Genomic DNA, 16,060 nt, shown 5'->3' with positions numbered 1-16,060 from the left:
AGAGCTAAAGGCTTTCAAGTAGATGACCAACTCTTCGTGGGCTTCATTGGCTGCAGGAAAGGCAGAGCGGTGCACAAGCGCACCCTTTCCAGATGGATTATCTTGTGCATCAAGATCTGTTTCTCTTTGGCCGGTAAGGAACCTCCAGAGGGTATAAGGGCTCACTCTACCAGGGCAAAGTCTTCTACATCTGCCTTATCTCGAGGTGTTCCTGTGGAGGACATTTGTAGAGCGGCAACTTGGGCCTCCCTCCACACTTTCGCGAAGCATTACTGCTTAGATTCCGAGGTGAGGAGGGACGGACACTTTGCACGTTCCGTCCTTTAGGACTTTTTGGTACAGAAGGGTGGACACCCTACTCCGGGAGTGGAGACTGCTGTGGGACTCTATTCTCAAAGTGAGGAATCCACTGGCAGATGTATCCATCAGAAGAACAAGTTACTTACCTTCGGTAACGCTTTTTATGGTGGATACAGTATCTGCCTGTGGATTCCTCACTGACCCACCCGCCTCCCCGTTGTCCACCCTTGTATACCTACAATAGTGATAAATAATAAAATCTATCTGTTACTGTCAAAGGAAGTGTTATTTCTTTTGCTTTCCTGCATTGACTTCACACAGTGTGTGTTGGTTTGAATATTATGTACTGTGTATACTGTATATATATATTGTTGTCGGTCCGTCCGTGTGCCTCGAAGGCACGGCAAAAAAAGGGCGGAACTGACGTCATCACGCTGACGAGGCTCTCTTATGGCTCCAGTGACGTCAGCGGAGCCGCGTGCGGAGCCATGCTATTGTGACGTCGTCCTCGCAGGGGATATTCACAAGGTGAGGAATCCACAAGCAGATACTGTATCCACCAGAAAAAGCGTTACCGAAGGTAAGTAACTTGTTCGTTTGCACCATTGTCTATAAGTTACAATGTCTGTCTTTACGGTTTTGAGCTTTATGTGGTTACTTATAATCCATGCTTTACAAGCACCAACACAGTAGTCAAGTAATGACTTATAGAGGTCTTCTGGGCCATCGATTTTCAGAATTATTTGCTTATCATCTATATATTGTAGCAGGTGAAGTTGAGCAATCGAATCACGTCTGGTGAGATTGTTATGTAGATGATGAATAAGAGAGGAGAAATGATGGACTCCTGCGGAATGCCACAAAATTTAATTTTAGGGACTGATTTGATTGATGGTATGCACACCAATCTTTAGCTGCCCTTAAAGTATGAGGCAATCCATTTCAGAGACTTTTCACATCTGTAAAGGCGATGGAGTCTTTGTAGTAGTGTGTAGTAATGTACAGTGTCAAATGCTGCTGGGAACTTCAGAAGCAATGGGGTGGCCACTCTCTTCTTGTCCACTGTGAGTTGCAGGTCATCTCATAAGGATACAAGGGCGGACTCCATGGCCTGTGCTTGCTCCTTCAAACTTTTTGCCTAGCAATGGCCATTAGATATTGGTCTTTAGTTTGTTGGGTTGGATGGGTCAAGGTCCTTATTCTTTTTTTTTTTTTTTTTTTTTTTTAAAACCTTTATTCGTATAAATCAGAAACACAGCTATTCAGCCGACAACCCGGAGGTTCGGCAGCTCCTCAATCAACACGTGTAGTCATCTAGAGCTCTCATACAGGATAAAAACAAAGGTTCCAATTTTTAAAAAAGAACACAACAAGCAAGGCAGTATACATCATAAGTTCGCGTCAGTTCCCAGCGAGGGGGCGGCCCCATTTCCAACATCAGATCAAGCCACCGATTGAGAGGAGGAGGGAGAAGCAGAGGCGCTAACATTCTAGCAGAGGTGCACCAGAAATACCCAAGTCAGACGCGAGGCTAGGGGGAAAGTTGCTAAGGTCCTTATTCTTGAGGAGTCCTCTAATGTAGGAGGATTTAAACTCAGGCAGGAAAGAAACTAGTTCCAGGAATTTGTTGATTAAGCTTCTAGCTATCTCCCCTGCACAGGTAGGAATGGTATTTTGTATTTATGCTTTTAACAGGTAACATAAACAAAGTCACCGTGCGTCTTATATCTTGACATATGTTAAAGCATGGACCTTCATGATACATACACCCAATATGGCTTTTGTTATTGGAAGGGGTTGTCTGCTTTCTGCTCTCTCTCCCCCTCAGCGCCTCCCTCCCATCAATTCACTAATCATTGTTGCGATGAATGGTACCTTTAAAGATTTTTGGAGGTGCTGGGTTCAAAGATGACCTTGATGGCGTACTTGCAATGAAACTATATATTCACGGAGTGCAAGCAGTTATATGCCACTCCAGGCACTAGTAGCTGAAATACCAAATCATGACATCTGACCCACGGGTCCACGTCCCTCTGACCCAAATGTATTTGCGACCCTATTTCCTAAGCGAATTTTCCATAATTGTGCAAAATATTTGATCCACCTTTCCACCTTTACCTCATGTGATCCTGTTAGCTATGCCATTATCACCCTTGTGCCCTCGTGACCTTGACCCCTCTGTGTATGTTTTCTCCCTCAGGACATATTGATGTGTCTGAGATTCAGCAGACATTTCACAGTCTTGGTGTTTACATCTCCATGCAGCAGGCTGAGAAAATCTTGCAGAGGTAAGCGTACTCTAGGGCGCGATAAGTGTCTGCTTACTAAATCTTAGAGCATCCTATGTGTCCCCGAACAGGTGTGTTTTCTGATCGGAGAGGGAGAGAGAGCCAACGTTTCAGCAGTTAAGTGTGAGTGTCTTCCTCAGGGCATCAGGAGAGCGAATGGAAAAGCATCAAATGGCTGCGGACAGAGGAGCGGGATGCCACCCCACATATTAAGGAAATTTTAGAAAAGAGTAGACACTGAGTACCCCACACCCTGGTGAAACCTATACAGATACCCACTGGAAGCTGTTGATTATTCAGAGGACAGGCCAAAATTATCATCCCTGGCGGTCCATAACTCTGTGGCCTGGAAAAAGTAGTTATTTTAGTATTGAGGGGCTTTGTTTTTTTTGTCTGTCTTCCCGGGCAGCAACTGGAGAAAGGACGTCATGGAAATCAGCATTGCTAGCAGCATTGTAAAACAAGCATTTGCAATGCAATAGGTCTCGCATTTGCGAGAGTTTAAGCTATTGGCATTGTAAATGATAATGCCTTTTATTTATCTATTTTGGTAATTAACACATAAATAAAAGGCATTGTCATTTACAATGCCAATAGCTCTAACTCTTGTAAATTGTCCTGGACTGCTTGGAAAGTAAAAGCTCGCATGGCATGCTGAATGCTGCAGGAAAGCATGGCGTGCCTGCAGTAGGAGAAATTCTTTAAAGAAAATAGTGCTTACAGACTCAATAAAGCATCCTGTGTAACAACAGAAGTAAAAGGGCAGGTCCTCATGGGAGGTTACAAATGACGCAGAAACACTAAGAGAATATGTTTTGTTCATAGGGAGCATCCCCTGAGGAAGGGTGGACCCCGAAATGCATTGGGATTAAAAACCCTGTGACCCGAGTACCTAGGATCTACACTTGTAACCCGAGTACCCATGGTTTCAATATGGAACAGTATTTACTGCATAAAACGACAATAATTGTTGAATCAACATTTTGAACACTCTACTGTGAAAATAAAACAGTTATGATTGCAGATGTACACTTGATTACGTATTATTAAAGAGTGAAGTTCAAAGGAGTGCAGATTGGGATATACCTTCCATTGGAGAGGGAACATTACTTTGTATATACGTCACATCCCTTTGGACAGGGGATAAGATCCCATAGCACCCAAAGCTAGTTAAAAGGATTACTTTCTGATTTACAAGATAAACTTTGGAGTGCGACCGATACCTTCACCTCCGGTTACAAATGAAGACAAGGTACTAAGGAGGGAGTAACAAACCTACTAAGGAATCAGAACCAGTATATACAAAGGACAATGACGCAAGCCAATGAAAAATACTCTAATACAGCATGCCTTGCAGAGCAGCGCAGGCGCTGTCCAGGCTCGACCTATATATGAACATGCTTGCATGCACTAGATTCAAACTCCATATTTCTGGACACTCACAAACCACACTTTAAACAAACAAAAGAAACAAATAATCTATACGAAGTACTAGAGTGATATAAATAGATCATGTTTCTGAGATTGTGGCCAGTTCTCTACACTGGTTTCCAAGTGCCCTGATTTGAACGGTAACCAGTTCTGTAATAGATGTAGTTAATTAAAATAAAATGTATTTTTTTTAAAAATGTCTGCTGCTGGTAGTTCTGTAAATTATGTCACACAAACCAGCCAAGGCCTCACCTTTCCCTCTGACCCTTCTCAGCACTTCATACTGTTGTCAGAACTCTCTGTGCCTAATATTAGTCCTTGCCTCCTGTCATTATTTCAATGGCCGGACTGGCCAGCCGGGCATGTGGCAATTCCCTGGGAGGCTGGAGCCCAAGGAGGCCGGTTTTGAGACTTGGAGACTGGTTTTTGGCCTCCAGGAGTGGTGGTGCACGTTAAACGATCCCAGCCGCAACTTGAAAGTGTTGCTCTGGTTCTATTACGCATTATTGGCACATATACACATGGGGGCTGAAATCATCATTTTTGCCAGGGCTGTTCCAAGTTCCCAGTCCGGCCCTGATTATTAACCTTATAATGGGGATAGGTTTTTAGAGAGCGACAAGGAGGCTTCATGGCTAGGCGTGTTCTCTGCCTCTGGAAGCAGTCTATTGGCTAATAAAAATTAGCCTCTACTTCTCTTCTCAGGCTGAAGCTCCAGGTCTATCTGGACATACTAAATCCACCCTATTTTTTCTCAGATCAGCTTGGTGCCAATCTGTCTCTGCCAGCCTTATTATCCACCATCTGATCTATGGCTAAAATTGATATGTTATCACCTTGTTAATGGAGTGTGTGTTCAAAAGTAAACCAGATACACATGGGTGTCCTCTAACTGACCTGTAAAAGAATGGAAAGGGCTGCTGGGAAATTACCATTCTAGTGTGCAGACATCGCCTAAGCAAGCCTCTTTCACACATAGTGCCAGGAAACTTTCCATTCTAGGAGAGAGGCCAAGGACCGCACTAGACAGAGGAATCTTCGCACTTAGTGAGCGAGCGCGTGCCCATTGCTTTGAACATGCCAACAAAAGCACTACTCTGCGAAGAAGTAGTGAGCCTGCGCCAATCCCAGCTCTGGGGATAGGTCAGGGACTATCCCCTTGGAAGTCTGGAAGAGCTTCCCCCACCCTCCACTGTTATAGCCTTTACATGGCTACTAAAAGCCCATTTGTCCAAACTAAGGTCAGTAGCGCAAAGAGGCCCACTTGAGGTACTTCATATTCTATAGGTAGTCTCATTCCGTCATTTGCATGCTGCGCCCTCTGTTCTAACCTGCGCTGTTTGTCATTGTAGCATGGATCAAGATGGCAGCATGACCATCAACTGGTATGAATGGAGAGACCACTTCCTGCTGAACCCGCTGGAGAACATGGAAGAGGTCATACACTACTGGAAGCATTCCACGGTAAGGGAGCATGGGGCAACAGTCGTGGGGGAGGGGTGCAGATTTTTTAGCCTTTAAAGGGCTCCCATTGATATCAAATTATTAACTCCAATGGGCCAATATGTTTGTAAACAATAATTTGAACCCAATATTTCTGTCAGATGATATTTTGATTGCACTTCTCTGGTACCATACCCTACTTGAAGTATTCTACTGTTGACCTCTAGTGGCCTTGGAGTGATGACCCTCTAGAGAATTGCACAGTGAGTGCAGCACAGGTGGCGTGGAAGTAGTAACGGAAATTAATGAATGAATGAATTGAAGGTTGTGTAGCAAATGCCTTTCAGTACATTCTCTGAATGTGCCTCAGTTAACAAACCAGAGCCCTGTAGGCCAAGGTAACTATGTGATGATTATCCTTCATTTAACCTCTTCAGTGCCCATGACGAGATAGTCTCGTCATGGAGCACGGTTGCGCTGTGCCCATGACGAGACTATCTCGTCATGAACCCCACCCACTAGTGCAACGCCCGGCACAGGAGGGGGAAAGGGCGTGGCACTGAAGGGGTTAAGATCTACAGCTTCTGAGCTTCTTGAACCAGAGCAGTCATCCCAAAAAGCCACTAACCACCACCCGCTTGAGAACCGGTGACATGTAGGGCTGGCTGACCCTCAAAGCAAGATCAGTTTCTCGGCATCTTATAAGTGTTGCTGTGGTGTGATGAGGAGGTGCGAAAACTGTTAGTGTGTCTTGGGTTGGTAGTGAATAGCTATCATCTTTTAGACCCATTGCCGCTGGAGGAGTGCTTAATTTGAGCCGGTGGTTTCTGGTGTCTGAGATGACCACAACAGTCCAATATTAATTCGGTATACATTCCAAATGACCATTACCTGCCGCCCAAGCAATTCTTATATCTTTGGGAGCCTGGAATGGTCTACATTTTCATGCTTGTAAGAGTGTGATAGTTAGTAGTTGTGTTGTTAATATCATTGGAAGCGCAAACATGGGCAATGTGTGCTACAGTGGCCTCCTGGCGAGAGCCCTGGCCCTTGTATTTTTACAAATTAAGCACCGCACTGAAGGATGTACCACATTTTCACGTTCTTGCTAGCTGTGAATAGAGGAATATACCTTTATTTTACGTTCCTTGTGGCTGGTAGCCATTTTGTGTTGGCCTTTCAGCAGGTGCTGCATTAGCTGCCCTTTGAACAGTGGGATGGAAGAGCCATCTTCTGTTGCTATGGTTAGGAGGGAGATACCATCTGCTTTTGCTGTTGTAGGCAGGGAGGTGTCCTCTTCGGTTCGTCTGGTGATGGAGGAGGTGTTGCTTCCACCCGCCTCGCTGGCTTGGGGCTGTGATCCTCTACACAGATGAGAGAAGACATGCTCCCTCCAACAGTTTTCTCATTATAATTGAAAGGAAGTGCCATGTTTTACTCTTACTGTGATTCCACGGGAGATGTCTTCATCTGCTACTCATTCTGTGATTGGAGGAATAGTGGCATTCCACCAATGTGATTGGAGAGGATGTGACCTGTTGCTTATAACTACTGTGAATGGATGAGAAGTGCCATGCTTTGCTGTTCTCGCTTTGATCGTGAGGAAGGTGCCACAGGGTAGTTGCCATGTTATGCTTCTTGTACTGTGGTTGGAGAAGACTTGCCATGGTTTGCTGCTCTTGCTGTTGTTGAAAGTGATGTGATGTGCTCTGCTTTTGCTATGACCCGATGTGAGCAGTTACTTTCCACTAATGTAATTGTGACTGGAATGGAGATATCATATTTGTGGCTTTTATTGTGCTTGAATGGGAGGTTCCTTTTCTAGGTCTCTCCTACCAAACAGATTAGCTGTTTCTTTGCAAATGACTTTTTTTTTTTTTTAATGGATGACCCAGCAGCCAAAGTTTTTTTGGGGTCACTACACTCCTCAAAAAGCGCTTTTGCACAAATAATGTTTTTTTTTGTATTTACCATCTTAAATCAGTAGATAAAAAAATAAAAAAGGAAATGGCACCCGTGTGGTGCTGCATGCACAAGTACACTTCTCATATGCGAAATCACTGCACCTTTTAGCTCTAATTTTTCAGATTTTTTTTTAGGCGATGCTGCTCAGTATTGACAAAAACTATTGTCCAATACAATCTGTCAACAACATGAAACTATTGGCTTTGCCAGTGCTTGTTTCTACATCTTACTGAGGCTGTGCGCCTTGTGATTGGGAGTGGTGTGCCATGTTGCACTGGCCTTGCTGTGATTGGAAGGAGGTATAATCTTGTATGCCTTTTGTTGTGATTGAAGGGGTGGTGTCTGATTTCTGTTTCTTGCTCTGGTTGCAGAGGAGGTACCAGGCTTTGCTTCTCTTGTTGTTGTTATACGAGATGTGACGCATACTCTGTTTGAGGTATGTGCCACGGTGTGCCTCTTGTGCTCTGACTGTAGAGGTGTTCCCATGGACTCTACAGTTAAAGGTGAGGTGCCATGTTCTTTCTTTGGGGCTAAAGGAAAGGAACTATGTTTCACTACTCCCAGGGTCGGCACCTCCGTTATAGCGGAGGAGCGTCGCCCCACTAAAATGCCCACAGAGACGAAAAATAAAATGGTTGTAAAGTTAATTCATTAACATTTTATTTTTCGTCATCACGTCCCGAACCAAGTAACAGGACGGGGTGGAGCCTGCTGAGTGGCATCTGGGAGGAGGGGTGGCAGAGGGCTGCCTGTGCACTGTTTAAAGTGGGCATTTCATTTTGGCCGGCCGTCTTGCGATGACCAGCCAGTCATGCGCACTAGCTGGGTTGAGAGCATGTGCAGGCCTCCAGTGCCCTTGGGAGCTCCAACAGAGGCCGCTCCCTCCAATCCTGGCACTTCTGTCATGCTGGTTAACATCATGAGAGAAGTACCAGGATTGGTTAAGGGAGTTGTCTGGAGCGCTGACGTCGCAGAGAAGAAGAGGACTGGAGCGAAGAGGGCGGTTGCTGCACGATAAGTAATTTTTTTGTTTTATTTAATGCAATTTCCCCACACCCCCAACCCCACTCGCAGTAATTGCCAGCCGCCACTGACTACTCCTCTTTTGTTCTGAGGAGTGGTGCAGTACTGCGCCTACTGTGGTTTCGGGGTTAGAGGATCTGTTTGCTGCTCTCTTGTTCTTGTGCTGAAAGGGAGGTGCTATGATCTGTTGCTGCGATTGTGATTGGTAGTGCTCGTGCTGGTTGAAGAGGTTGTGTTGTCTTTTGCTGCGCCTATGACCGGGTGAGAGGTGTCATGTTTCACCGCTTTTGCTCTGTTTGGAATGAGAGTGCCAACTTCTTTTGTCCTTCTAGAGTTTGTAAGGGTCAGCTACTGCATCTGGTAATGCTCTTTTAGATACCAAGGAATGTGAGTAGGGAGCCCATTGTAAGCATTAGACATTCTATAAGCGGCAAAGTAGTGTAAAGCTGCACTGGCTCATGAGACGCGAGTGTTGTATCTTGGGCCTCTAGTCCCTCATGCTGCAGCAATGACCACTCAGAGTCAGTAGTGGGTTACTATAACTGGCCTCGAGCACGTGCACTCGGGCCCATTTATTAGCCAGGTCACGTCACTCGTGACGCCGATGATGGATGGGTGTGGTGTGTGCGCGTGCCCACTCCCATAGGGGAGTGGCTCTTAAACTCTATGCCTGTCGAGACACTAGAACGTGTCTTGCAGGACATAACAGCGAGCACAGTTAATTAAACAGAGTCCGCTCAGGAAGCAAAGATGCACTGTAAAACAGTCAGCTCAGGAAGCAAGGATGCACTGCTAAACAGAGTCAGCTCAGAAAGCAAGGATGCACTGTACAACGGTGTCGGCTCATGAAGCAATGATGCACTGTAAAGCAGTGTCGGCTCAGAAAGCAGGGATGCACTGTAAAACAGGGTTAGTTCAGGAAGCAAGGATGCACTGTAAAACAGAGTTATCTAAGGAGGCATCGATGCACTGCGAAACAATCCACTCAGGAAGCAAGGATGCACTGCTAAACAGTCAGCTCAGGAAGCAAGGATGCACTGTAAAACTGAGTCATCTAAGGAGGCAAGATTGCCCTGCAAAACAGTCCGGTCAGGAAGCAAGGATGCACTGTAAAACGGTGCTGCTGTAGAAAAAAGAGAATTGCTGCTAAATAAGGCTCGCTCGAATACTCTACTTTCTCAGAAATTAAAGACTCCATGCCGAACAGTTTTGGCTCAAAAACAAAAAGGCTTCACTGCAAAGGTGTTTTTGGTTGAAAAAAAACAAGAATTCACTGCAAAACAGTTCCAGCTCATAAAACAAGGATTCACCACAAAATAGTTTTGTCTCCTGAAAATGAGAATTTGCAGCAAAACCGGTCTGGCTAAAATGATTGATTGATTGAAATGCCGCAAGTTCATGTAGCATAGGCCAACATTTTAAAATCCTCCAGTGGTGCCCCTTAGTTGCAGGTTGTAGAGGACAGTCTGCGTATTCTGAAATCCAGAAGTGATTTGGTGCAGAAAGTCCTCTTGTTTTGGCCTTGTGATGTTAGGAGGTAGGTGTCCGCCTTGCACTGTAAGGTGTGGGGCTGCCTTTTGCCTGCCTCTTGGTGATATTTATCTTCCTTTGATCTTGAAGTGTTGGGGGCTATGACATCTTTTTCTAGTCTTATGTTTGGGGGTGTCCTTCTCTTCTTCTCCAGGGCAAGACCATCTGGTCTTGCAGTCCTACAATAGTAGGAGCAGAGGTGCCATCTTCTTCTGACCTGGGAGTGTTAGGTGGAGGAGCCATGGGGTGCCATCTTTGTCCTTTCATTAGGGTTGTGTTGTCTTCTGGTTTTGATAGTTGTGGGTGATCTGCCATCATCCACTAGCCTTGTAGTGGAAGTGGAAGCAACATCTTCTTCTGATCTTCTAGTGCCAGATGTTGTACCACCTTCTTCTAGTCTTTTAGTGTTAAGGAAATTGACATTTTCTTCTAGTCGTGTGCAAGATAGTATGGGAGTTACCATCATAAGTTTGGTTTGTAGTGTTGCAGGAGGGAAAGGGGTGTAGTTTTCTCTTGTGATTGTAGTAGAATCTTCTGGTGTTGTAGAGTTTTCTTTGTATTGGGTATGTAGCGATATGTCTTTTTTAAGTCTAGTTGAGTTGAGGATACCATGTTTTAGAGATGTTGGGCAGGGGGGATGTGACATCTTCTTTTTCTCTTACATTTGGAGGTGGCATCTGATGGTCTTGCAGCAACTGGAAGGAAAGAAACACCTTCTCGTCGAGTAGCGCCCCTAGGGGGATGTGTTCTCGTCTTCAGTGTCTGTAAAAGTGGAAGAGGAAGTGCAGCCTTCTTCTCACCTTGTAATGTTAAAGGGAGATGCCATCGTCTTTTTCCTCTGCAGTGGAAGGAAAGCCGTTCCATCTTCATCTTGTCTTGAGTGTTTAGGTGAAGGTTATACCTGCTTCTAAGTGTGCGGTATTTGCAGACCTAAGGTGCCTCTTTCTGGCTTTGTGAGAAGGGCCTCTTTTAGTCTTGTAGTGGTGGAGAAAAGGTAGATGCTATATTCTTATTTCCTTTTATGATCAGGGAGAGATGCCATTTTCATGTGGTCTTTTATTTAGAAATTATAATTCTTTACTTCAAATGCGTGTTAGAGGATGAGAGTTACCATCGTCTTATCATCTTGTAGTACTGGGGTGGGGGTTTGTCAACTGCGTGTGGTGTTAGAGGAAGGTGGCATTGTCCATTGGTCTTGCGGCATTATGGGTGTAGCTCATCTTCCTCTGATTGTGCTGTAAGGCATAAAGAAGGTGCAAAATGTGTCTGATCTTGTAGCGACAGTGCCGGACTGACCGTAGCGTGCACGGGCAATCCCCCGGTGCGCCGTACAGGTGGGGGCCGATTTTGGGCCCCTTGGGGCCGTTTTTGTTGCAGGGCCGTTTTTGCAGCATAGCTGCAAAATCGGCCCTGTAACAAAATCGCCCGAAAACCGGCCCTGGTAAAGAGCTCGGCCGCTCCCCCAACCCACTGGGGGGGCCGGCCGAGCACTTTATCAGGGCCGGTTTTGGTTCCCAGTCCGGCCCTGTGTAGCGATAGGAGAGAACGCATCATCTTTTTCATTCTGTGGGCAGAGGTTGCCATTTTTAAGTCTAATTTACATTGCAAAAGTCCTTGTGGGCAAACCAAGAGCTTACAGTGGGCTTTGAGTGCACCCATTCTGTTCTTCTGTTTGTCCCTCTCTGGGAGCATAGCCTCTTTACCATCCATTTGATTGGCTGACTTGAATCCTTTCACTGCTCACTTTAGGTTCAGCACACTCCCCCCCCCCCCCCCCTCATGTGCTTCTCCCGTCCCCCCATGCTCTGTGTTGCACTCTACCTCATGTTCTTCTCCCCCTGCCACCAGTGTTCTCTCCCTTGTGCGCTGCCTTTCTTTCTCTTCCTCCACCCACCCGGCTTTATTTATAGCTATTTCCCACTCCACGTCTCTTCTTCAAATATTCTGATAGTAGCAAAGAGGAGATGCAAATGTACTCTGTTATTATGTTGTTAGAGGAGAGGACTCCACTTCTGGTCTTTTGATGTTTGCAGATGGGAATTGCAATTTAATTCTTCTATTCTAGTGTTAGAGGACAGGTCTCCTCTTTTGTTCATTTGAAATTTTAAGAAAGGAGGAGTATGCAGTTTTACTCTTATCTGGGAGAGGTCTGCTTGCAAAACTTAGTCTTAGATAAGTGCAAAAGCCATCTTCTAGTGTGCAGCTATTGGAGAGGAGATGATATCTTGTGGTCTTGTAGTGGGTGGCAGGGGAATGTCATATTCTTTTGGCTTGCGTGAGGAGAGGAGTTGCTGCAATCTCCTGGTTATCAAATGGTTGATGACTTGCACCGTGTGATAATAAAAATGTCATAAAGCGCGCAGCTACTTGGAGAGTGTCCCAGCACTAAACAGATTAAATCACCCATCATAACTAAAGATACCTACTCATATGCCGAGAGAAATAGGTCTAAGACGGGTCATTGTTGGTGTTAAATATATGGAATGGGGTAGCGATTTCAGATTACATTTTGGGAGCGGAAGCGATCAAAGTGTGGGTCAGATGTACGAAGCAGTTTGGTAGTCGCTAATCCTGTCATTTCCAAAATTAGAGGGGTTGTGATCGCAACAAGGGGTTTGGGAATTCACTAAACCCATTGTATGATTTGAAAGAGGGTTACCGAATCGCAAAAAGGGTTTAGAAATGGATACGCTGGGATGCTCCTGGGTCGCCATGCGCTTTATAAATGTCTTTTCATTCATTCATTCATACCAAATCACAGTTTGGAAGGGACACATTTAGGGTGTCCTTTCTGTAAAAAAAAAAAAGAAAAACTATAGACCTCAGGATAGCGTATGGAAGTCTAATATGCATGTAACGCATGAAAATATGCAACAAGTTTTCAAAAATAAGTAAGACAATACCTAATCAACGGATGAGCGCTTCTTAACAATCAGTTGGAGCTTGAAATACTAAGATCTCTACATTTTGGTGCTACAGTTGGACACTTTTTCTCAATGCAAGTGAATAGAAGCGGGGACGTGTGATAAAACAGAAACCTACAGATAGGCACTGATGATCAGGCGCCAAGCTTTCCTGGTGGAAACAATGCAAGAAGGCCTTAGAAGAAGATACAAACGAGCTGACTCTGCAACTTTCTAAAATTCTCGCTTTGTTGTGCCAAGTTCAAAATGAGGCTATGCTTACTAGTACTGTGGTGCTAAAATGTGCAGTGTATAACACAGGATCATAATATGGAAACCAATTAAAAACGTAAGTGTTGAACCATGCTAAAGCGTCAGTGGACTTCGAACAAGTACAGAAACAAACTAGCAATTGATTAATAAAATATAGAAGCACACATTAAAAAGTAAATTTGTGGATTTGCATTTTGTAGTATTTAAGCAATCATTAAGGCATGCATGGGAGTGAGTATACATACTCCCTTCTCAATGGCAATTTGGTATGTGATGTATCGATGGTTTGCAACCACAGTTCCGATCGCAAACCTTTTAAATGGTACTGACCCCTCAATGAAGGTGGTACCTCACGTGTTTGTTGGGGTCCCCAGGACCACTACCAACTCTCAAACAAACTTTCGAAAAAATGCACTTTTCTTTTTAAACACATCCTCGTTTCCTTCAAAGAAAACTGACTGCATTTAAAAAGAAAGTTAACTTTATTTATAAGCGAGCACAGGCATGGTGGTCTGCTGATCCTTGCAGGCCACCATCCCTGTGATGGTCTCCAGTTAGAGTGACTTGTAATTTACGACCTACCTCATTCATTATTATGTGGTATGTTGGAGTGTGACCAAAATGACAATTTCATGAACCGACTTATTAGTACATAGGACAGTCTGCAAATCGCAGTTCATTCACAAAAACTTCTGTTTAAGAATATTTTGGAAATGCCATTGCCAGAACTGATATTCTTAACACGCTGCGGTCTCTTGCTTCGTGACTTCAAATTTGTAGGTTTATTTTTTTGTTGCTATTTTCTTGCATTAGAAACTTCCAATAATGGCGCACCTGACAAAGCTACTTAGTGCAGGTGCAAGGGTGAATGAAGTCCCTGGGTAGGCAGAGGTGGGGGAGGGGAGTAAATCCAGTGCTTGTATAGCGCACGAATCGCCCCCAAAGGGGTATCTCGGCGCTGGGGGCCGTTGGGAAGATTAAGCGAGCTATTGCCCAGAGTCGCATGGTGCTGAGCAGACCCCTGCCGCCGGAGTCGAGGATCGAACCGTGATCCCCAGCGTCAGTCGCCCTAGCCGTGGCGCCGCACCTCTTCCTGCTGAGCAGCAACCTGAGCTATGCTCAGCACTCTGCTCCCTTCGCCCTCTGCCCTCGCTTGGTGCAGGTGCAAGGGTGAATGAAGTCCCTGGGTAGGCCTAGGTGGGGGAGGGGAGTGAGCCGCAACCTGAGCTGTGTTCAGCACTCTGATCCCTTCGCCCTCTGTCCTCGCCGTCCTCACGGGTAGGAGTGCAGAGGTGGGCACCTTGCCCACGGTGCTAACCCGGCAGATGAAATCTGAGCCCGCAAGGGTAGTGGCTAGAACACCGATAATCCGCATATCCCTCTCGCTGTCAGGCACAGGCGGGATTGCCCTGGCAGAACTGGGTCAGGTGAGGTGACCCCTGAGACACTGGCTCAGGTCAGAAACACTGGCAGAGGTAAGGTAGGCTGGCAGAACCAGCGAACAGTGGCAGAGTTTAGGATAGCTGGAAGAGGTGAGATTTGTTTGGAGAGCTAGGGAACGCTTGGAGGTGAAGGGGATGCTGGGAGTGTAACGAAAATCAGGAAACACGTTGGGCTGGTAGGAGGGCGATGGGAGATTTAGGGAATGCTGGGAAAGTTGGAACCACGTGAGGGTAGATGAAAGGTAAAGCAATAAAAGACGTAAATTAAACTTTGACTTAGGAGTGGATTGCTGGCAGGGGTAAGGATTGCTTGGGAAGGTAAGGGACTCTGGGAAAGGTAGGCAGATCCGGGAGCTATAGAGGGGCGCTGGAAGAGTTAGGGAATACCGGGAGAGGCTGTGGAACAATAACCTATTAGTAACTTGAGGACACAGGCAGAGCTGGACAAAGACTGGAAGCGGGAGTGGGACGTAGGAGGCCTGTATAGGATGAAGGGGAGATGTTGAGAATGATAGGCGGGCCACTGGTATTATGCGATTATACGAACAATGCGTTTTCTGCATAATTATAGACTAGCCGCTTCTGCCACATAAACCATCATATGCAGATTTTAAACACGTGTTTTTCTTAAACTGTTCAAAAGTTACTAAAACTGCGGCGATACTTATTGCTATGGAAGGCCTTTTGCAAAGGTTGACAGGTCCCCTTTGCATTAACTGCTGCATTTGCGTGTTAAACTGGTACTAATGAGGTGAAACGTTTGCCCAGGCAGAGTTCACCTGTGTAAAAATGACAAAATTAAAGAAATAATACTATAACAAATGATGCTGCATTACGCCGCATAATTTGGCTTTTCTAGCCGCACAATTTAGTCCTCTCCTGCCGCATAATTCCAGTGGCCCTAAATATTTTTTCCCCCTAACCCTTGTTAGGGCCTTGTTTCTGGACCTGAAAATGGGGTACTCGGCCATTATGCCAGGATGCTGGCAAAGCTTGGAACCGCTGGGAGAATTCGGGAACGCTGTGGACGGTAGAGGAACAAGGGGAAGTTGATCACTATCTTAGGTTTGCTTCCAGACTTAAGGATTGCTTGAAATTGTAGGGAGACTGGAAAATGTAGGGAATGTCGGGGGCAGTGGAGGGACCCAGGGTCCGGGAAAGGCAGAGAATGCTGGGAAAACGCTGATTGAATGCGAAATGCGAGGACGCCCAAGAGCTGAAGGTCTCGGGCAAGGCTTCATAGGTTGGGAGAGAGGGGTGCTGGGGGCTGAGAGACGGAGAGAAGATTCTGGGAGAGATAGGGAAGCCCTGTACAGTGAGAGGACGCTGCCAAAGCTTGGAAATACATAAAGAGGGGAACTGGAGAGGGACGCTAGCAACGTTAAATAATGCTGGGAGAGAAAGCGAACGTTGAGGGAGAGGGGGGGGGGGGGGGGGGCGCCCTGCTGCGAGGTTTAGGAAA

General features: G+C 45.7%; 1 protein-coding gene across 1 annotated transcript in view; it reads left to right on the top strand.

Annotated features, from left to right (window-relative positions):
- The window catches only part of LOC146832970 (mitochondrial adenyl nucleotide antiporter SLC25A23-like), a 191,059-nt gene that overhangs the window by 20,889 nt on the left and 154,110 nt on the right, over window positions 1-16,060 (top strand). The window contains exons 3-4 of the mRNA XM_085600506.1: window positions 2,501-2,588; window positions 5,372-5,483. Coding sequence (XP_085456632.1) covers window positions 2,501-2,588; window positions 5,372-5,483 — 200 coding nt within the window. The remainder of the gene's footprint in view (window positions 1-2,500; window positions 2,589-5,371; window positions 5,484-16,060) is intronic.

This window comes from Triturus cristatus, chromosome 4_2 (genome assembly GCF_964204655.1).
Source record: "Triturus cristatus chromosome 4_2, aTriCri1.1, whole genome shotgun sequence".
NCBI classification, from domain to species: Eukaryota; Metazoa; Chordata; class Amphibia; order Caudata; family Salamandridae; genus Triturus; species Triturus cristatus.
Note: the sequence above shows the minus strand (reverse complement) of the source record. Positions and strands in the feature narration are given on the sequence as shown.